At 36.6% G+C, this 24,337-nt stretch overlaps 1 protein-coding gene across 3 annotated transcripts in view; it reads right to left on the reverse strand.

Annotated features, from left to right (window-relative positions):
* MTA3 (metastasis associated 1 family member 3) overlaps positions 1-24,337 on the reverse strand; it is a 137,237-nt gene that overhangs the window by 7,924 nt on the left and 104,976 nt on the right. For 2 of the 3 annotated variants that reach the window (XM_071577557.1, XM_071577566.1), the window contains exons 17-19: positions 20,692-20,723; positions 13,520-13,674; positions 8,797-8,824 (exon numbers count right to left, since the gene is read on the reverse strand). In XM_071577557.1, the coding sequence (XP_071433658.1) occupies positions 8,797-8,824; positions 13,520-13,674; positions 20,692-20,723 (215 nt within the window). The remainder of the gene's footprint in view (positions 1-8,796; positions 8,825-13,519; positions 13,675-20,691; positions 20,724-24,337) is intronic. The other variant, XM_071577550.1, reaches the window with a different exon arrangement.

Below are 24,337 nucleotides of genomic sequence, written 5' to 3' on the forward strand. Positions count from 1 at the left end.
CTGTGAGAGAAATTAATTGCATGTAAAGGCCTGCTGACATTTTAGAAGATGACGAACCTTGTTTTGAAAGAAATAAACATTTTCCTATGCAGAGAAATTGTCCCCAACACACACACACTTGTGAGGTGTCCACAACCCTTCTTAATTACCAAGATCCAGAATTGCTTTCAGTTCTGTTTCCACCATAAATATATTAATGACCTAATACAAACCTAGCTACAGAGTTTGAAGATGAAGGACATAGTACTATTTTTCACACTCTGATTAAATTAGTTTGATATTTTTGCCTGAGTCTTTCTCAAACTGATGCCATTCGAGCAACATCCTTCTATATAAGACCTAGTGCTGTGGAAAAGTATTGTTATCCAATTGATAGCACAAGGAGCATGAACAGGTTGGCAGCAGGAGGAAGGAAACTGATTCCCTGGACAATCATAGTTGAAATCCCACCTAATCTCTCAACTGGGGAAAAGTATTCTGCTACAACCTGCCAACTGTAAATAGCAATTTAAATGTGCTGGATGCATAAAATACTGGCAACACTGGAAGGCAGGATTTTCATTCTGGCACAAATTTTATGTGAAACTTGCAATCAGTCTAACACCATCGAGCCATTCAGAGAGAAAAACTAAACTAAAAAATGAAAAGAAAAAAAAAACTGGTGAAGTTGCTGCTGCTCCAAGGAATTGTAAATTTTGTGCAATGTAAATTTTCAGTGCAAGCTCAAGGCCAGTTAACAAAAACAACTATTTAAAAAATAACCACTATTCCTTGGGGGTTATTAGATGAAATTATTGCTTAATTCTCTGAGGGCTTCTTGTATCCAGAGGTATATTATAACTATTCAGTGGATTAAATTAAAGGAGGGGGCACTATCTTAGGAAGCTGATAGGTTTTTATCAGTTTCAACAGGCTTTTTAAAAAAGCGAAAGGCCAAAATGTATTTAATGCTGTCTGCCCAAAGAGAATTTAACAGGGATGAAGCTGTAGGCACAGATACTTAGAAATCTGGCAGGATACAGAGACTGACTCACAGCACTTCCTACATTTCTACCTGTTTGAAAATGAGAAGTATTTTATTTAACTACTTTGGCTTGCTCGTTTAGACTTTTTTTTCCAGCACGTTCAGGGTAAACATTTCCCATATTCCATTAAAATTTTAATCTGATCCCAAAATGACAGAAACAAGGAAAAAAAACAGTTTTGGAAGGCAAAAATAGGTTGACACTGATAACAACTTTTTAAAGTAAGGTCCTTGGGAAATGCTAATTTATAAAAACAAATTGGAAGGTTTTAATAAGCATGGGGCTACCAGAAAGCTGTTGCCATGAGCCACATAGTTGCATTATAAACTTATACAGATGGCAGATAGAGTGATACAACCTTTACAAGATTAAAGAGGTGCTGCTGTAGGCATGCCAATATAATTTAAATGTTTTAAGAGCTTATTTTTCTCCTGCTAGCAAGGAAATGCTTTCCTTTTCTGGTGTGTATCTTTCAATTTGTTATCAATATTTATGGAGCAAGACTCTTCTCTATGAACAATAATTTTTAGACACACCAGTTACAAATAATGGTGTCAGATCTTCCTAAGGCATTTTTTCAGAACTGCACCACCTTGAGGGCTTCTCTGATGTTTTGTGTCTCAGAGCAAGAGCTTATACCTACTATGTATATATGGAAATCCATAAATAATGGGTTTTAAGCATTTTCTTTATTGGGAGAAAAAAATCCAGGTCAAGTGTTTAAAGCATAGACTTCTATGATTGTGTCATGGCTGACCTATTGTTTGGCACAAGTCACCTCTCTGTCTCTTTCTCCCTACTGCTGATTTAAAATCTACTCAGATCAAAATCTCCTCAGAGCAGAAACCATCTCTTTGTGTGCATTTTTAGAGTGCCCAGAACAACAGGAACCACTATTGAAATGATTGCTATCCCGTTTTACTGCAAGCAACTGTCATGGCTTTTGGAATAATCACCTCATTCAATAGATTTTTCCATGCTTTCATTTCCTCTGAAAATAACATATTTCAATAATATTTTAAAGTGGTTTAGGATGCTAGGAGAGAAGGAATTAAAGAAATGCAAAGTCTTATTCTCATCATCACTATTAATTTTTCAGTTGAATGTTGGAACTGAGAAAAACTTTTAACACCTAAAAAACATATAAAGAGATGCTGACATACATCAGTCATAACATGATGACTAAATCAATACCTTAACAATCAGCAAATAAAATTATCCTCTCGGTTCATCTGTGAGCTCAGTGCTTAGCACCAAGAGACTAAGCTTACCTACTGCTGAGACAACAATGATTACACATCGATCTTGGTGCAAGACTGACTTCTCACAGAAGCCAAAAGCATAGAGGCCCTATCAGACTCATTTGTGGTAGGAACAGCTGTAAAAAACAAACCCTTGTTGTTGTTACAAACCCTCTAGTTGTTAAGAATGATGGACACCACAGAGGTCAACATGGACTTGCCATGTGTGTTGGGTAGAGCTTTGTGGGCTCAGCAGGGATTGGTACCTCACCGTCACGCGCCACGCAGCGGTGATGATGGCAGAGCCATGCACAGAGCCATGTTCTTCACACAGTCCTTCTCTCAAGGAAGGGAGAAAAACCTGCCTTTGGATTCACAGCATTTCATGACAGTGTCCTACTCTGTGGAGTGGAGTAGAACTGCCAAGTCCTAGCAAAGGTAGCTTGATGGAATGGGTAAAAAATTAAATTATTCATACTCCTTAAAACAAAACAATGGCTCAGGCTTCAACAGAGTTGTAACCTGAGCCACCAGACAGCTGCTCTGCACCTTATCTGAAATTCATTAGCCTCTCCTTAGTTGCCTTACACTGCAAAGGCTGCAAGGCAGGAAGTCTGCTCTATTCAATAAAGAGTTGCTTAACCTCTCTTCTCTGAGAACAAACACGCACGATCACTGCAGCTTCGTCAATACCCAGCCACCCTGGGAATCCAAGAAGCCAGAAAGCCTTCTCACAGGCACAAACACCAGCAGATCTCAAAGCAACTCCTTTATTCTTCCTAGCAATATTAGCAGGATGTGGATGAATTCCTACACTAGACAATTTTATACCCTACCAATAGGAATTTTCAAAACCATCTATTTATTCTGCAGAAGGCTGGCCATTCTGTATACTGGTTAAATATTACTCACTATGAGATGAAAAAACTTCCCACTTGGCAACATATAATTTTTCCTTAGATAGGCACTTGCCCTGAGAGAAGAGGAAAGCAATGTTACTTTCAACTACACCCTAAATACCTTGCATATTAATTCAAAATTGCAGTCTTATCTCAGACTTTAAGATGACATAAACATTCAGAACATACAACTTCTGTTTCTGGCCTTGGGCTACAGGCACTAAATGCCATTTTTCCAGCAACATTAAAAACTGGATTGAAAATTTTCAAAAATATTTTGTTAAATAAATAGGTTTATTTAAGCCCAAGATAAGTGAAAACTTTCTATTGTATGCTCCACAGGGGGAAAAAAAGAGATACTTCTCTTTTATATTTTTATTAATATTTTTCTTTCTTTTTTTCCTTACCTTGTTTGATTACTTCAGGATAAGTTTCAACTGAGGTTTTTGGCCTGAAAGCTATGTTTGCAGTATTACAGTTTATAATATATGTGAGGTTTATAAAGATTGACAATATGCTTGATTTTGATCAATTATGCATATAGTTTTCCTGGAATAACATGCACCAATAGAGTATATATGGAGGAGCTTCTTGGCATCCTGGCTACTTGCTCTTTAGCAGGGGCTGGTAAATAAAAATTATTCAGTCTTACCAGAAAGAGTTGGAGAGAAAAAATTACCTCACAAAACCTTTCCCTAGGGATCTCCTCCACACCATCGATGTTTTGCATAATCAGCAGTTCTCTACACACAGAAGCTCCAATGCAGAAATCTGTATTGCAGCATCAACAGAGGAAAGCTTTGCCACAGAATGATTTGATGTTAATTTCTAAGGTACTTTTCATGTCAAAGATTGGAGGTTTTTTGTAATATTCATGTGACCAAGGGTCTATGTGGGTTCATTTTCTGGAACCCATCCTGCTCTCCACCTTATGGTCAGCATTTTTCATATCAGTATCTCATAGTGCTTGCTGGACTGCTTAATTGAAAATGGCACAGCATCCCAAAGAGTAGATATACATTATTATTATTCAAGCTTAACAACAAAAAGGTGGATCTCCAGAGAGGTTAAATTACTTGCCTGGTGTCTCACATCAAACAACACTAGAATTTTAAAGTTTGGATCTGTGCTTTCTCCACTAGAACAACAGTTCTATTGTATTTTGTCACGTAACTGGTTTAGCCTTTATTCATAGCACAAGATATGAAAACAGCCAGTCAAGTCCCCTTAGATGTTTGACAAGAACTGTTAGTTATCTCTGTGCTTGACTTTCACAGTCATATTCATTATGTTCTTTTTAGTATTTCATATTTAAAATGTCTATCTAGCTACTTAGGCAAGGTTTTTCATAAAAGGAGACCAATTAATGCCTGTTTTTCCACAGCCTTACTTGCATCTATGTCAAAGGGTCATGAGTTTAAAAAAAAAAAAACTGTCAGGGAAAATATAAGTAATAAATTCTTACATACACTGAACTATGGACTAGCTCAGAATTAAGTCCTTTATCTGTAATTTGAAATGAAGGCTCCAATAGATGACAATATATTAATTAAATTTAGTGGGCAGTCCTGTGTGAATTCTAAGACTATCACTGATACCCTATTTTTGAACATATTCACCACAATACAGTTTTATCATCTTTTTTGCTATTTCACTTTAGCCACAGTGTGTTCACCACAGGACTCACACAGTTTCTCTGTCTATATGCACATTATTGCTGTGTATTTCTCTGCCTTTAGATGAAAACACTCAACCCTGTGTCCAGCTTCTACTAGTTGTTATTGCTCACATGGCATAGAACTTGCAAAAAGCAAAAAAAAATCTCTGGCACTGTGCAGTCTTTGAGGATTACAATTCTCAATAGATAACATTTAATGTGATAAACCTCTGAGGTTTAGGCATAGGAATGGTGAAAGTAGACTAATTCTAGCCCTAACCTAGTGTTGCTCTGGCCTTGCTGTAGGCAACAATTGTATAATTAATCTTGGCTTCACCTTTTCTTTGATACTTAAAGATGCTGATGGCTATGTTGTTCTGATAAGTTTGCAATTTTTATTGTTATTTTGCATGTTTCCCAAGGCTTTGACAGAGAAATTGGCTTCCCATACAAAGAGGATTCTTTATAGAAAAATTTCTTCTTGTTAAAAACCAAATTGGTTTTAACTCCCACAATAGAAGATGGCCAAATATTACAAGATGACACATTCCCACTGGGGATGTGGATTTAGGAAGAAGCCTAGCAGCAAGCTAACAAAAAGCTAAGCCCTAAGACTTTCAGTTAAAACATCCAGTAAAGAGGATTGGGTTCAGCTACATCATATCCTCTGTGCAAACACAAAAGACAGCTTCTGAAGAAAACTTTTCCATATGGCCAACCATTCCACAGGAAACTCAATTTGTCAAGAACCATAAGAAAAACAGGTTAAAAACCAGCATGTCATCCCAGTTTATATCTCACATATAAGGTGTAGTATGGGCTATGTGATGTACTCAAGCTGATGGACTTTGCTCAGTGGGAGTCAGGAAAGATTTAAGAGCTTTGCTGAACTGGGTCTGGAAGGTCTATCAAAGCAAGTAAAGTTCAAGGAAAAGTCAAGTGCTTATACAGGAGCTTCTCTGCTGACGTCTGTGTTTCAGACAATTCTTAATGCACTTATTATCATCCCTGTATTTCAACTGGTGGGTTTTTTTCCCCTCACAAGTTTCCCAAGACAATAAATTTGGCTCATTTCAGAAATTATACTTCCCTTCCCAAATATAAAACAGTCTGGCTATTACTGTCTTTATGTGAAAGGCCTTTGGTCAAAGGCAGTGGAGAAGACTGCAAGTGTTTGAGTAACACTTCTAAATGTGCCACTGATTTTTAGCTGAGTCATGTGAATTAACCACACTCAAGCTCCTACCTAAGAGGCAATTGCAAAGTATACTTTGGTATCTAAGCCACCCTAGAGAGGTAGCATATTTGAATTTCTGCTCACAACAGGGTAGGATCAGACAAGACCATTTTACAAGAGCTAACAGTGTGACTTTTCAGGCAGAAGTAACTAGGTCATTTACAACCATCTGTTCCCAGCCTCAGCCTCCCTGCAGTCATCACCAAAGCTCTGCACTAATTAATTTTCACCTGCTAATCAGTGAAGACAGCTCTGAAACTAACAAATCATCCAGTTTCAGTCAACAGTTTCTGGACTCTTGTGGGCGGCATTTCAGGGAGATTTTATTACCAACAAAGGTTAAAGAGTTTTCTCTGAAAGATCCCCTGTAAGGCTTCTGACCTGCTCTGGGTACAACAGCCCTTGTGAAAGAATAAAGAACACTTCATCTGATTCTTCAGACAAAGAACAGGAGGTACAGTGGCAATTGCCTCCAAATCTACAACAAAGTATTGAGGCACTTTTTTAATTTTGATATGAGGAGTGATGTACATAAGTGCTTGGAGTTACAGACTTAAAAGACTAGCTTGAGGTCTCATGGGAAGTGTGTGAGGAAGCAGGCAATGAAACCATGTTTTCCAATGTCACAGGGGAGCACTCCAACCATGGCAACATCCCTTCTCTACCATGCAGCTTTAAACAGAACGCTTACTACAATGTCTCTGAAACTCCATTTTAAACTGTGAGAAGATTAATGCATAGCATCCAAGCGGAGTGATTGCATTTTATTTGTTCTGAAGACTGATAAAACAAAACTCATAATACTATATACTCTTCAAGTCTACGAGGTCTATCTAATGGCACAATTTATACTGAGCTCTGAGATTTTTTTTTAGGTACATGTTTTCCTTGTAAATAGCTATGATTCCTTACATTAAAAAAAATTCACATTCATCAAATGAGTTGATTTTAGTTCCATGTAAGGATCCTGCTTTTAAAAACAAACATTTGCATAATCACAGCAGTGTTACTTTGATTCAAGAGGAAAAAATCATGTAGGTAAATATTGAAAGAAAATGTCTGTATGCCGATGAAAAGTGCTCAATGAGAAATGGCAAGACATTATGACCTAGTTCCTACACAGCTGCTTGCAATTCTGTATCACAATACCTCAGCTAGGGCTCAGAAAAGTATGATTTATAAGGTGGGAACAGTGTGCAGCCTTCATGAACAGTCCATGCTAAATAAGGTCAAAATAACAGGTCTCAGAAATAATTATTCTCTCTCATGACTATATAACAACTTTGAACAGGAACTAACCAAGTAGGACAGCTGCTAAACTGTAGCAAGGACAGTTTCTCCCCAAATTCCCCCTATGCAGTTTTGTCATGGTGACTGGCAATGGTTGTCAGTTTACCTGTACTCAGCCGTAGCCAATCAATAAGATATTTGCAATCCTATCAGCAGGGATTACACAAAATTCTAACGGATACATTCCATAATCCTGCTTTTCAAGATGTATGACATCTATATAATAAGCAAAGGAACCAGAAAATTACATCCTTAGAGGCTGATTTTTTTTAAATTTGTTTTTTGGGGGCTTTTGTTTGTTTTTTGTTTTTTTGGATTTTTTTGTTAGAGAGTAGGTGCATCACATTCTCAGGCAGGCTTGCAGCTGATGCTCCAAGAATGCATCTACCCATCTTCTTGCAGCCAGTTACAGGCCTGGGGTCTAAAGGCCATGCACAAAAGAAATGAAAATGCACTATGCCCCAGATCCATTTATGGTCTAGTTCAAAACTAGGATCCCAATTCAAATCAAAGTGCTTCATCTTGGTAAAAAGCAGAGGTCAGCCCTGCGTGTATATTAAAATACTTTTTTTGGTGCACAATTTTTTTTTGCACAGCTGGGAACAACTGGAAAAAAAAGAGTAAACATACCCATGGACATTTCTGTGATAGGAATTGCACATGTGAAGATGAAGAAGGAGCAGAGCAGTTAGCACTGGAACTCTGGCTCAGATACAGCCCTGCACCCCTGCACTGTGTATCAGACCCCAGGCACTGAAGCCTTACTCCTCCAGTTTTCCCTTTTCTCCAAGCAATGTGCTACAAGTGGTAACTCCAACACTGTGCATGACCTTGCCTAAGCCTTGATTAAAACACACATTGAGAGGGAGAAGGGCAAGGGCAGATTGTTCTCAACTCAACACTGTGTTGGGTTCATCAAAGTTGTTTTCATTTTGCTTTTAAAGGTACAGGTGAGGGTTTACACTGATAAAGCTACCCTGCAGAGGGATAGCAGTATCCATAGGAGCACAAAGGGCTGTGAGCACTAGCTTGGCTCTCCCCCACTTCTGTAGGGCAGCCAGACCACTGACAGCATGACAAGACAACAATTTTGCAGAAGGTGGTTGTCAGCTTCACATTCTCTTCTTTCTCAACATGCAACTTTGGTTTTTAAGCTTTTTGTGTGTGCTATGAGACATGCATAAATAAAAATGAGTGTTATCAGGTAATTATCACAGCAACTGTGACATCCTTATGTAGTATCTCAACAAATCAAGGGAAGCTTTTCCTTTAGGAGACAGAACATGAAGTGAAGAATATGAAAATTGGCTATAAAATGCTGCCACAGGGATGCTTCTCAAATCACTTTATCAGCAAAATCAGAAGCCATGTCTGCTGGTAACAGCTAAAGATCACATTCTAATTTTAGCAGTTGCAGTTAACTCATTCCCAATGGAGTTGCACTTACCGTGAGAAGGTTTCTAACTGCTTCAGCACTGAAAGGAAACAAGCATCGAGTCATTCAACTGCAGATCTATATGCAAATATGCTTTTTGGCCCATGAAGGGAAAGCATATAGAATCTGCTGCTGTAACGCATTCAGCCAAACATTTCCACATATTTCTTACAATGCAAATGCTGGAAAAAAAATTAATTCATTTACCAACCAGTGTTTTAGCTGTCCCTATACAGGTATAATCATTAGCATGCACAAGTGCTCTGTTAGGGACAGAAGACAAGCATAGGAACTGTATGCACACTGCATACCTAGAATTGGTAAGAAAAGTTTTAATCAACAGATATATTCACCTTGACAGCCAACAGTTCAACAGCTATCTTATTAACTTTACTCATAGATTATGGTTATGTCTTATATAATTCAAGAGATATTAAGCCAATATATTACATTTTTATTAAAATTTTGAAGACCATAATATGAACTGTTCGATTTTTTCAATTATTATTTATAGGTCCCAGAACAGTGATTCTGACTAAAGAATTTAACTCCACAGAATATGGTAATTTGCTGTGTTAGCCTCTAACCAGACCTATGATAGGATCCACATCACAGCTAGTCACCCAAAATACTTCCTTACAGCAAAGGTGATTTAGTACAATGTCCTGAATAAAATTCTTTTATAGTTATGAGACTTTTGGTTAATTCTAGAGCATGCATTCAGTGCTAGGAGAATCGCAGCAAGTAATATCTACATATATTAAAAAAAATTAAGGAGACTCTCTTGGTGAGCAGTGATAAATGTGAGGCTCTTTAAAGAGTGATTTTTCAATAAATTGTTGAAACAGATTTACACTTTAGAATAAAATCTCAAGCAAGTTATTTCACAGTAGGGAATGAGAATTCCTTTTTCATTCAAAAAGAGAAGAAAAGTACAAAAATGTTAAATCCAGCAACGGTCAACATAAAGTTACGATGTAATGTCAAAAGGTAACTGTTCTAGAACTGTCACCTGGTTTTCTGCCTCAATTAATCCCTGCTGTGAGCCTGTGACTGAACAGAGGCATGGAAATCCCATGGGAGCTGGATGCACACAGGCATCAGGGAGGGTTTTGAGTGGAGAGTGCAGCTTGTCACCAGAGATGAAATGGGAAAACTGGAGACCTCTGTATTTATTGGCAAAATTCACTGAGCATGCTGATAGGTATTCAGGAAAGGGATTGGCATACACACATAGAAAAATTTATAAGGATGATTCCTTCATGCCACTAATATGTAGGCAGATGGGAAAACTGTCTATTCCCCAGACTGGTCCTGGACTGTAATGATGGGGCTCGGCAATGTCCTAATGTGTAGCCTGGCTTTGCAGAGGCAACTGGGCTGGGAAAGAGAGGAACACAAATGAGAATTATGCTGACATTTTTCCCCAGATATTCAGATACTGATAAGCAACAAGGGAGAAAACTGCATTCAAACAGCTACAACTTAAAAAAAAAAAGGCAAGCTGAAATGTATAAGGGAGCACATATAATTGATCATTCCTGTTCTATCTTGAAGGCCAGATTAGCACCTAAAAATATTTTGACCTTCAGATGCAAACTCCAGTCTTTGTGCTTCAATGATACATATGCTCACACTACATTTTAAGTACACCTGCAGGCACTGTTGAACTGTGGCCTTAGTGAATAATAAAGGGCACTGCCCTAAAATCCTAGGGTAACTCCAAGGGTTGCCTTGGAAAGTGTAGATGATATTAATTTCCATAATTATTTTCATTGCTCTGAATATTTAGTTTCCTACTCATCCATTGCTACAAATATCTCAAATCTGTGAGAAATTAGATACACAAGAGTTAACTTTACAGAAGTAAGATTGCTGCTTAAATTCACAGAGGGAAATAGTGATAATTTCTTTAAAAATATCTTCTAAAATAGAGCTTTAGTCATAAATACACATTTTTATCTTATCTATTGATGAATAATGATGTTTACAATACTCATACAGATCTTTGGTTTGATTAACATGAAATAGACTGATACCCCATTTAGTTTAGGAGCAATATTATCCTTTTTTTCTCAGATAATATCAACAATCTGTTATAGTATAATTTTTTTAGCTAAATGTCTGTGAAAATTTATCTTCTAGTTTTATAGAAATGTGAATCTTAAACCTTAGTTCACTAAACAAAAAAAATATTTTTGGACAGAGAAATTAAAACTGTTATGGACTGTTACAAACTAAACATTATACTGAAAAACGCTTTACCTTTTTCAAGCTTCAATTATACTAAAAATAATTTTTACTTCTAATATAATTAGCATGTGACTCTCTTACATATGTTTTTAATTAAAAAATTCACACAATAAAACAGACCGAGTTGTTACCTTAAATGGGTTATTTATATCTGAGCTGAGTGTTTAGAACATGGTCAGAACCTAATGGCTGCAGTCTGGCAACTGATTTTTATTTTTCACTCTTTTTTTCATTCTGTGTTATGACTGGGTATATTGTGAGCTACTTTTTCAAACAACTCCTCCCTAGATATCTCTTCCCATTGCAATTATATTGCATTCAACTCATCAGTGCTATGGGATCTCCAATGACAGGACAGGCTGGCTGTCAGGGACTAATGTCATCCTCCACCTTCCTCCAAAGAGCAGAGCATTTAATTGTCATCTTGGACATCAGTGTATTCCTTCCAGCAGAACCAGGCAGTGCTTTCCACTCAGAGCTTTAAAGAATGGAGATAATTGAGAGCCCAGACAAGAACAAGCTACATAGTCTCTTCTAAATAATCTTGGAGTAAAGGTGAAAGGAAAGGAAAAACTCAGAAAGGAGAAAGCACACCTGAGGCAGGGATGGCATCAATGGGGATGGGATGGGGACAGGAAAAGAAAAACAAATGTAAGGGAAAACCCTGTGAGAGAAAAGGAACAGATCTCATGTGAAACAGAGTTTCAAAGAATAAAAACTTGCTCTCTCCCATTAGTTATAGTGTTAAGATCAACCTGTGAGAGGCACTTGGTGCATTGTTATCACAGCAGGAAGGTGTATGCATGTGTTATGGCATCAAACTACAGGGTCAGCCTTGTCGAAGCAGGAACAGCTGTGCTGGGAGGGCTCAACCCACGCCAGTCACTGAGCATTCCCTGCTGTGTTGCCTACAGCACATGTGAGGCAGCAGCACATGTTCAAGCCCCTCCTTCTTTGAGGAGTAGCAGTGAGGTCTAACTGGCTGCCATATGTTTTCCATACCAGGAGATTTAAGTTACTCTTTAAACTTTGAATTATTTGGAGAAGAGCAGCAGATGCAGAGCTCTGAGGACTAAGCCCCAACCAGAGGTGTGGAGGGACAGTCGTGCTCCCTGGCCTGGGTATGGTTTGTGCAGCCATGGGAGTGGGGAGTGGGATTTCCAAGCATGGGAACAGGCAGAGCTATCATGGATGAGTGATTTGCAAAGGCAGACCTCACCTCACTTTACTCTGAACACCTAGAATTTAAATATCTAGTCTAGGTAAGTTTTCTGGGCTGCCTCATAGATCAGTGGGGAGTCACTGCCAGTGTAAGACTCATCTAACCCTATGACAGGCACTTCTCTATGGTAACTGGGAAAAAATTAGATTGAAAATTCTAAAATTTCAAAAGGTTACCAGTCTCACTTTCAGGATAGAAACACTAGGGATTAGTCTGATACTACTAAACTCTTTGCATCAAACAACTCTCAAAATAGTAAATGCCATCAATCTGGGCTGGAATCAGAAGCCTAAGAGCTCATCAGCCTCCTACCACTCTCTATGAATTGTTGCATTTCTCATACAAAAGAAAAACAAAGTGCCATATTTAATTGAACTTGAAATAACCATCAAATTGTCATGTGCTAGTATGTTAACTTTCCTAGATTAATCTATCATTAGTGGGACTAAATGTGCACATTTTCCTTTGTTAGCTCTATATCTGCATATATTCTTCCTCTTCCCTCATTTTATTACTTACATTTTTCTTCAACTACCAGCTGTGAAATAATCACAGAAGTGAGGAGCAGTCTGATGTTACTTGCTGTAATAATCCCCTTGCTTAAGCAAGATATTAAAGGTTTTTAAATAACAGGCCCAGCAAGCACAGCTTACAAAAACAGACTAAAACTTCTTGTCTTAGTCTGAATTAAATCAGGAAATGGCCAGACCTTAACAGAGAAAGAAGAAAACACAGCAACCTCCATAAAACTAGTGATTCTTCCATGATATCAAGCTCCACTGGGAAAAGCAAAAGCTCATTAAATTATACCAATTAATCTGTAAATTAAAAGCTGAAGTAGATTATCATCTTGATTGCTTTTAAGGGAAATTTCTAGCCTCAAAATGTTGCTATTGGCTGTATATTGCTCCTCTGTTTGCTATTTTTCATGTTCTGAAAATTTAAGAGTAAAACCTACACTGAGGAGGCATTTAAATTTTACTGAATGATCAGAGGTGCCTTAAACCTCATTGTATATGAACTACAATTAATGATAATTTAAAAGTTCTAATCTTTGCCAAGGAGAAATAGCTTTAGGTCTTATTAATGAAATACTGACAACATTAGAAGATGCAAAGTTTGGCATATGTTTTGATATAACATTGCTCTTTGCTGTAACAGAGCCTCAAATAATAATGTCAAAAACTGTTATTCAAATAGTGGAACAGTAACATACATGTAGTGAAGCCTCATTCCCTGCTGAGATTTCATTTTTCTTACCTGGTCTCTTCTGTAGCTATAAAGAAACCATCTTCTGATGCATCCAGCCAATTTTGCCTCTGTCTCTTGATCACTGGAATGGTGCTTGTCTTAATGGCACTTGCACTGGCTTGCAAGGCCTTACCATTAGTCATATGGATATGGGGAGCAGCATGCTGAAATCACAGTAAAAGGGAAAGGTATTTGCCTGAGGTTAAGCATAATTCTGTTAACTAATTCTGCTGTAAAGGGCAGTCTACACACATCTCAAAAACAAGGTCATCTTTACCAGCCAGTACCTGGGGGTCAGATAACAAACAACCTGTGCCCATTGACATGTTTTATTAACACGTCTTAAAGGCCTTTAAAGTAGCTAACCCTAATGGCATTTTATACAAAGAGGTATTGAGACATAAATCAGTTCTATGAGCTGAATAGTTCAGAAGCAGAAACACATTGTTTTTCAGAGAGAATTAACATTTTCTAAGGAAAAAACTAATATCCCAAGCAATGAGATACGAGACCTACTTTTTCATCCAAGTATAGCATTAAACTAATTTCAAAAAATCCATACTTCTCACTTCACAGGTCCTTACTCTGCCTGTCATTCTTTTTAAATAAAAGTCACTAAATAAGACAAGTGGTTTGGACCTGTTTCTAATCTAAATGGAAGCAGGAAAGAAAATGTTTATATCACCATTCTGGTGCCATGGTTCTTAGGTTTACTCACCAGTCACTATTAGACCTACTACAATACATTTCATAACCAATAACAGTAAACAATGCATTATTTTTCCATTAAAACTTTACCTGAAGTAATAGTGCAACGAGAGCAAGTACTCAGATCTAATAGGAGAATCTGTTCTCTGATACATACAGAAGACATTTTCACTCTCTTCTCATAAACCATAGGTTTTTGAAGAATGTACCATGAATATACCATGACAAATATCTTAATCTTGGAATTCTGAATCTTGTTTCCCACATAATTGGCTACCAATAGGACTAACAAATTTTGATTAAAATATATATGAGAGAAGAAACGTTACATAAAAATGAAAATTTGCTTACTTTATCTCACATAGATTAAACATCACATTCTCTCAGGAAGAAGTACTATTTTCTTTGTGAAATCATACCAGTATGTCACATTACTGATAGCGCTTTTGTAACATTCCTAAAATGCCCACAGTGCTGCACATTTGTGGGAGTACTCTAGATGACCAGTACCACAGCCACTAAGGAAGGGGCTGGTAGCACTCACAAAGACTAGCAGGACAGAACGCAAAACTGATCCCTGAAATCGTGTTGTAAGAACATAACAGCCAAAAGAGAAAAACAAAGGCCTCATCTTCTCCGAACAATTCTTACACTCTTACTGCATGCATTTTATTCACATTATGATACAACTTTCACCACACCCCGATCCACAGCATTTGCTCCCTCCAGTAGGACAAACTTTATGCATTTGAAAAAAAAAAATCAGTGTTCATTATGCTACTGCAATTTCATTATGCTGCAGCAAGATCCATCTCCTCTATGATTCCTTAGATCTGATGCAACAACACCAAACAAGAACAGGAGAAACAAGACATCAAACGCGAGTGAGTCACATATAAATCTTTCCTAGAGATAAACTATTTTCCTTTGTCTTAGAAACAAACAAGGTTTATGGTCAATTTAGTTGTTGTTACACATAGGGTTATGAATCTATCTTTGTAGTTCCTCTAAATATTTACCTTTTTATTTTTTTCCCCAGTTTTTTCATTTAGTGTCTAAACTGTAGTTTGGCTTTCACATATTTTTTTGCATTGACTTTGGTGGGGACAAAGAACTAAAGGACATTTTACTATAAGTAATTCCATAGTTATTTAGAATAAATTCACGATAAAATACATAGGTGGGATGACATTAGAAATTCATGAAGGTATTCAACTGCTCATGTCTTAGTGTACAAAGTGGGTAGCGCTCAAAAAGAGCAAGAATTCATACATGGAAAACACTGCCAAACATCAGATTTGCCATTCATATTTGTGTTCTGCAATTGCTAATGCCATACATTACAGAGGAACATTCAAGGTCTCAAATGGTAATTTTCCTTTGTGCTTTGCTAGTCAGAAATGGGTTTAGGCTATCACATATAATGGGTAATATCTTTTCTCAGGCTCCTTCCTAATACACCACTGAATATTTCCTTTACTAAAGACAAAACATGCAGTCAAAAAATGCTCAGGAAATGTACAAGGTACAAAAAGTGTATTTCCTATGGCATAAACTCTGAAGGATAGTGAAGCCTGATGGAAAAAGGATACGGCTTTTCATAATACTTTTGCCCTGCTAGGGACAGATGTTACTAGTTCTGAACTTCTGGTTTTTTCTGCTCTTATTAGCCCCTAACTTTCATTCCAGGCAAGAGACAGCATTAGAGAAAATAATGCAAGCGTTACAATATAATCTCACTTCTGTTGCATCAAATTGTTTAGAATTTTCTCTTTTATTTCCTTCCTCCCCTGGCCCTTTCAATCTATTTGAAAAAATTAATTACATTTCACGTAAGGATAAGAGAAAATAAGATCCTTGTCCTCCAGTCTGTGCTAGGGACCACATTATCTTTAATTTCAAATTAATCAAAACAATTGAAGTTCTTGACCAAGCAATCAGTTAATTAGTTCCTCTCAAAAAAATACATTCACCAGTGTGTATAAAAATGAGCATTCAATGCCCTTGTCATACTAATATCAACACCAAGAGCAAAATGAACTTTCATACAAAAATACTCATTAATTTTTTTAATTATTATTATGATGATGATGATTTCAACTTTTCTCCCTCTAGAACACAGTTATGTTAGAAAGATTATGAAAGCTTCAGGAATACCATGTGTGTTACCACAGAAGCCCTACTCATTCAAAACTGCATGCAGAAGCCTTCAGTAATTTCATTGTAACACTGCCATGTGCAATCAGCCACTGGTGTTTCAATTTTGACTGTGAACTTCATGTACATCACTAATAAGTTGTGCTGTGAATTTGCCACAGAGCCACTGATATTAAGGGTCTGCATACCAGGGGCACATCACAGAGCAGCACCTGAGCAGCAGGAGCTCTATCCAAAGTTTGCTAGCTGCATGTTGGACACATCTTACTCCCTGCCGAGTGACTGCCTTCTCCCAAGTTCTCCTTCTCAGTTTGGGTGTGTTCATTGAGATCTCTTGCACCTCTAGGACAAAAATGTTACATGCTCAAAAGGCATCATGAGAAAAACCTATCTTTGAGGGCACGTGAAAGAAAGCCTCTCAAGACAAAGACAGCTCTGCCTCAGGAAAGTTATATCCAGTGAACAACACAAATATTTAAGTCAGCACAGGGTTATCTCTGGCAAGAGTTTCACCTGCCAAACAGAGGGTCTCCATGCTGCAGACTGAATGCAAACTCAGAGACCGAGGCCAATCTTTTCAAGGTTTTCAACAAGTAGGAGTTTATGTGAAGATTGTTTGTTGTACAGCTTCCCTGTCCCCTGCTAAAACATTTTGCTGTTGCTTGCAAATGCTGCTCATCAAAACTCAGCTGGCAGGGGCGTGGATTTGCCATCTGCATACACATTCATTGCACAGTGGGCAACGCAGATATCTCCAATGTTCAAGGAAGACAATAGACCCCTTCATGAAGAAGCTACACAAGACGTCTTTCTCCCTGTCAAATCTTCTGGAAGCAGCAACACAGAGTTACTAATTCAATCGCCTGCTTAACTGTAAATCCAGGCTTTTCAATACAAGGTGCACTAAGCATAAGGCTTTTCTGTGTCAGGGAAACCAAGGAACTGGCTGTATAGAATCACTATACGTGTGATATGTGCTGTAGTGGCAGCTGCAAGTCCAAAAAAGTTTGGACACCATTCCACAGACACCTACAAAAATACACCACAAACATATTCAAGTGGCATTATTTCATAGCATTTTTATTAAGCAGGGTAAATCTCCCATTCTCACTACCTTCCAGAGGAACTTCAAGCACAAGGATATTAAGATGCATGCTTTTAAGTCAAGAGAGGAATCTTGTACAAATTCAGAAATGGGACTTAGATCCCAAATCACAGTTGAGGTTCCTGTCTATAAGCTTATCAACTTGCATATAAATGCCTGGCCATTTATTCATTGAGAGCCACTAAAGATTCTGAAAAGACACCAAACTCTGAAAAGACATCCAGCTCTGAAAAGAGATCCAGCTTTGAAATAAATACATAAAACAAATTTTCATTTAAAGCATAAAAATTAACAGTGAACATTTATGCTATGGCTGAAAGTTTAACTGGATTACCATAGATTCCTAAGTGGACTTGAATTTATGGTTTCTTACGTCTTCCCCCATTGTTACAAAAAGAAAAAAATCTCATTGCCTGAAATAAGCATTTTTAATTTTTTGTTGCATCTTTAAACAAAGAATCAATTTAAGCAGTGCAAAAGCTCACTACATGGCAAAAAAAAAAAAAAAAAAAAAACCAAACCAAAAATTACTACAAGAAACCAGATATACTCAGATGACTGGTAATAATCCATATTAATTAGCTCAATATATTTTGCATTGGCCTAATTATACAGGATATAGTTTAAAACAAGTTTAGAATTACCTTAAGTTTAAATCAGGTATTGATTCTGTTTTGCCACACCTAAAGTGTCATTATTTGCAAAGGCATTAGCAATATACCTTTAATAAGCATCAAGGTTTGGGGCTGGTTTAGTTACTCACAGAGACGTGAGATGAATGCAAAAATTAACAGTTTCTACACAGCATGAAGTTGCAAATGTTGATAGTAGCAGGAAGATACACATTCACTCTGGCTATAGAATTTCATTTAAAAGCCCAAAGGCTATTAAAAATAAAATATTTTCAAACAACAGACCACATACAAGAAAATAACCAAACAGTCAACACAAGTAGAACTTTGGAATTTCTGGATTTACAAGAAAATAACCAAACAGTCAACACAAGTAGAACTTTGGAATTTCTGGATTTGCAAAGAAACCTTTCACAAAGCACTCAGAATAGTTGTAATGCTGCAAATCCGAGTCAATTACATTTCTTCAATTGTAAAAGGAAAAACACACCAAAAAGAGCAAAAAGAAACAACTGTCCCCAAAAGATGACAGTTGACTTGCCAAAGCATATGGGCTGAAATATTACAATGTTTATAGCCTCTCTATACCATGGAAGTTACATAAAAGCTATATAATCTCTGAATAAATTATGTCTTTAAAGGCATCATTTTGAAGTGAGTTTTTACTTGTATAGATTGGTAAATTAGTAATGAAAGACTAACCTAGGCAACTATCCACAGAATAAGAGGAAATTTATTTTATAGTTTAAAGACAGCATGTTCTCTTTCTTCCTCCTCTCACACAGATGCTTTAAAAATTTCTATTTTATTTTTACAAAAAAAGAATCTGAAACAAAAAGTACAGGGACATCTGTATTGGATATATATAATCTCATACTGTTTCTAATGCAAGGAATAGCACATTTTCAGTTTTATTGACAATTTCTACCTGCTCAGTGGGCAGTAAAAAATTTTCCTTTACACATTGAGTTATGCTTTAATTGCAGAGAAGAGTTAAATGGTTATATTGCTATAAAAATTTCACACTAAATAGAATACTTATTTTTATTTGTACTTTTATTTATTTAAGTGCAATGGACAGTTACTGCACAGTGACTGCAGAAGCTTCTGAGTTGTCAGTGGAGAGCTCTGGAGAGGTTCACAACACAGGAACCTCAAGAACTCAAGCCATTTAAAAACTTTTTGCTTAAGTCTTTGAAAGTTTGGACATGCTTTAATGTGAGGTAAAATTTACACAGGCAAAACCCTCACTCCTTTGGGTCAGTTTTCAGAAGTGTTTTGATACTCAATGGAAAAGAAAGACTGATTATCCTCAGAGTACAATTAATAGGAAAAAAAGGTAAAGGGAAACGAAGAGTGAAGGTTTCACCAGATCAGCATTAATGTCCTGCTCTTTTTCTGACACCAATGCAGAATTGAAAAAAAAAATGGAAAAATGTTTCAATCCTTTCCAGAATTTTATAGCAGAGGAATACACCTGAATGACGAGGCATCTTATTTTGAAATGGGTCTATTTAAAACAAATTCATGACAAAAATGGATTATATCACAGCCAGTAGAAACCAGAAACATCACTTTTTCCAGACATGTCTACTCTTTGAAATTTTGTGATCTGTAGTCCTTACCTATTTGTAATCCATTTGTATTGGATTATTAATGACTATTGATTATAAAGGCAATGAACTATATTAACCCTTTATCCCCAGTAGAATGAAGTAGTCCATGTGGCAATTTACAGGTCTCACAAATGTTGTACATATAGAAGAGGTAAATAAACTTGAAGGGGCACCCTAAAAACTGTAGGAATGACAAAAAATGAGCTCACATAATGGCTTTTTGAGGTTTATTTTAAAATTTCAAAATTCAGCTAAAAAAATGGTCTTTTTTCAAGCACAAATAACCCTCTCCCCAAACACCCACAGGACAGGCATCAATCATTCCCAGAAAAAGGGTTTCTTTATGCCCATTATTGTTCAATCCTTACCTAACTTTTACTAGGAGTTTGAAACAGAAAGAGAGTGATAACATTTCTCACCATAAAAAAAAACCAAGACAGACATTAAGTGCATGACATTTTTATACATAACACTTCCTAATCTCATTTTTGAAGGTGTATCTGTCTGGTTAAACATTTCTCTATTTCTGGTACCTGAACTATCAAACTCAAGGTAAAGTTAAAAACCGACCTCCCAGGAATGTGGTGCAAGAAGTTACTCAGTTATTATTTTGAACTTTAAATGTGCTCTGACAATTGTGATGCACATAGAATGCAAGAGATTTTATCGGCATTAATTTCACCTGATAGAAAATCACTTAAATACATAATACAAAAGTGTAACTGGATTTTTTATCTACTCAAGCGGACAGCACTGGTACCTCTTAGGCTATTGAACCTCTCATTTTTTGCCCCAGTATTTCTCAGGAAATAAAGACAGACCCATTTTGTCCCTACAGTGATATTGAACTTATAACAAAAAAAAGCATGCCAAAGTCTTAGCATACTACTACATCCACTTCATTTTCAAAGGAAAAATCATAACTATAGACAGATCAATACCTATAATCTCCTCTATACTTACCATTATTGTTCTTGTTGTATGGCTGGATGATTCTGGAAAACAAAAGGACCACAGTATATTAGAGTTTTGTCTTCATCCATAAAAGCCTTGTTTTCTAATGCTCACCCTGAAGGCTAAGATGCTACTGTTCAGCTACAACAATGAACACATCAAAACTGCAGAGACTGGAAAGATTTCTGATGAAATGAGCATGAGAATCATCACTGCTTCTGAATATATATGGCACACTATAATGTGCTGTTAACTGCACTCATTCCCTTTGCTTAATTATCCTCTTCTGCAAGAAAATATAAAAATGGAACTAATTCATAATTCATGTTTCAAGAAGTGGGTTTTTTCCTTTTGCTTTTAACATATGGCATCATTTAACATGGAGGATTAGCTCCACAGAAAACACACAGATAGTATCAGCATAATTCCATTACTGTTCCCATTTGAAAAAGTTTTGCAAAACTAGACAACCATTTTTCTGAGAATTTTGAGATGGACGCTGTTTGAAATTGCCAGTATATTGAGAGAGATAACATTAAAAAATGTTAACTCTTCTCTCTTATATGATAAGTCAGGAGTCATTCAACTGAACTCATGGTTATATTTATATAAATTGCAGAGAAATTACTATTAGGCCAATAGCTAAGATAGATTTCACCCTGCTGTTTAGCCAAAATTGCATCTGCCTTTTATTTTCCCCAAGAACAGAAATCTCACCCTCTCTGGCTTTGAACCACTTTTGTTTGACTATTACAGACATTGTTCTTTTCCAAAGCAGTGCAACTTCAGCAACTAAACATCCTCATAAACAGTTAAAAACCCTGCAAGAAAATTCACTGCTGATCTGTGAGTTGCAAGATGATGCTACTACCAGACTCACAGATTTGCTCAAAATACTGGGTAAGACATTGGCTCCAGCACAGAGTTCATGAGGAAGAGACACTTAACAACACTACATGCGGTTCCCCGTAAAATGTACACAAGTCTGCATGAATTGAACCAGCAGAGTCTCAGTTCTGCAGGTGAGATAAAGGTGCAATAAATACAATGGGTTTCTTATTCTTGCCGAGGTTCCAAATTGTCACTGTTACAGGAGTTACAGTTTGCATCCCTTACACAAAGAATTCTCCGAGGAATTTGCTGTTGTTAAATATAGTATTAAAGAGATTAAAAGGACATGAAAAAGAACAGCTGCACATCTTTTTCAGAAAAAAAAATGGCAATTACACTCTCAGACTGGCATTTCTCTTTCATTTTGTTGAGTCTTCTTAACCAGTTTGAAGATGCCATTCAAACACTGATAGAAACAAAGATAAGGCATTTTAATGATCTCAAACTATTTAGAATTCCCAACATTCAAGAGAAATTCCAGTATCAAGTTTATATTTATGTTTGTACAAGTCTTCATCCTTAATCAACTCTAACTAAAAAACATATATATCACTAATGTTTCATTGATAAAGGTACTGTAATGCAAATACCTACCCAAAGGCAGCAATATTTTAGTTGCGAGCTGCTCTACTAGCCTTTTTTTGCTCTCTTTTTTTCACACAAAAACTATGGTATATAAAAATACATTTAGGTTACCAGTCTTCCAGACAATTTTTAAGTTGGCACAAAAAACTAAAAACTGTGATAGTCTAGTGTTTCCTGATACCTGAATATATTTGGCATTCTTATAAAGTAAGACAAAATCTGAAAGTGAAGAACACTATAATCTGTTTTTATATTCACAGTAAAGTTATTTTTGTTATTACAATGTTATTTTTTGACACACCACCAAAATAACATTTCAGGTTCTGAATTTCCTGAGAAAACCCAGAGACTGCTCTCATGGAGGTATAACCACACAAATAACTCTTGAGACAAAACCTAAATACCCAGAAAAAAACCAACAAACCTATCTCTAAGAGCACAACTGCATTTCCTGAGGAATCCTCAGCTTAGGCAGAATTATGAGGTTAAACAGAACAAAAGGGGCATCTTGTCTCTTGAAATATAGAAGAGATACATTACACAGCACTTTCACTCACCCCAATATGATCATAGCAAAAAAATTCCATACTTTTTATATTCAGATACTAATAATGACACTTTCCCTCTTGCTCAGAGGTGCTACAATTTTGGCATAGGTTTCTATGCCAAATCTATAAAAAGCCATGATTGTCCCCAAATGCTCAGATACTCTCTCAGTTCCACAAACAAATGAGTGAGAGCATCTCCTCTAAAAGAACTGAGGAGCAGCTGAATGCACCTGGAAGACATTAAGCAGTGTATTTTTGAAGAAAACCTGATAGACACTGTTAATGCAATCCTAGAAGCTGTTAACACCAGGATATTACCATATTGATAACCTATTAATAAAATACAGCAAAGAAGTGAAGAAAGATCAGTTATATTTGTAGATATCCCTGTGTTATACAATAAAAATCATTCTCTGGTTTTTGCATATATTTTCCTTACAGTAGATACTGAAATATCATCTAAGTTGCCAAACATCAAAGACCTCAGTATGTCCATAAATAAAAAAGTAGGAAAATAACTGTTTAATAAGTAGATACAGTGAAAAGGTTCTATGGTCTAGCAGAGACTACTAATTAAGGTGCCATTGTTAAACAATTTAGACTCTCATATTCTCTAATACACAAACATTCAGATTTTAGAATTGAGGAGATACTGATTTCTTCCAGAAAATAATTACACCCTCACTTGGCAAGGTTCTGAAAAACATTATGCATGAACACACACCAGACAATACTGGAGAAAACTTTTAATTAAGGCAAGTAAGGAAGAAAACCCTTGCTTAAAAAGGGAATCACAGAGCATTTGAAACCTTTATGAAAGGTCTGCACACCAATTCAAACTTCAGTGCAGCCTAAAGGCATCAGAGCCTATTTAAAAACCCCAAATATCTTGGTGTTCAATAGAACAGAAAACAAAACCTTTGATTTTCAGTTTTATCAGCCAAGTTTCAGAATGCCTTAGGAAATTTAAATAATCAGGCTTGAATTTCCATGAAACTGGCACCAGTGGACACTTAGTTTATAAATGAGTTCCGATAGCAAATGGTTTTGTGCAAAACTATAATCTGTACTCATACCACTTCAGGAGAAAGTGAACTCCAGGATACAGAATGATTCACACCATATGGCCAAAGAAATGCCAGTGAAGTGGATTGCTCAACTTTAAACAGAAATGGTCAGGCATCATCATGACTAAGAAGGGTTTTTGGTGATGTGATGTGAGTGAATTACAGTAAATGCAACTTCAGTGATGACAGGATGTTTTAAGCGTACTATTGTGGAAAAACTGATGCACCAGCAGCAGAAACTGCCTAAGATGCAGCACATTTATTTGAACTCAAATAGAAATGAGTAAGTTGTAGAATAAATTTCCTCACATTAAAACGTGCTTTACTAACCATTTTGATCAATCAAGTGTTTCTCACTGTTTACAGGCACTAGGAGACCATAAAATTTCCCACTGTGAAATCATTTAAGGCTAAATCAGAAAAGTGCACTGCTAAATGATGGTGTCAGCTACAGAATTATTTCAAGTTTACATATTATTCCCCAGCAACATGTTATTTTTTATTCCCTTTAACAGTTCTTCAAGCCAGGACAGAACCCACATCCTTAATGTCACTCCAGTCCTT

The sequence above is a fragment of the Pithys albifrons genome, chromosome 2 (genome assembly GCF_047495875.1).
Source record: "Pithys albifrons albifrons isolate INPA30051 chromosome 2, PitAlb_v1, whole genome shotgun sequence".
In the NCBI taxonomy this organism is placed as follows: Eukaryota; Metazoa; Chordata; class Aves; order Passeriformes; family Thamnophilidae; genus Pithys; species Pithys albifrons.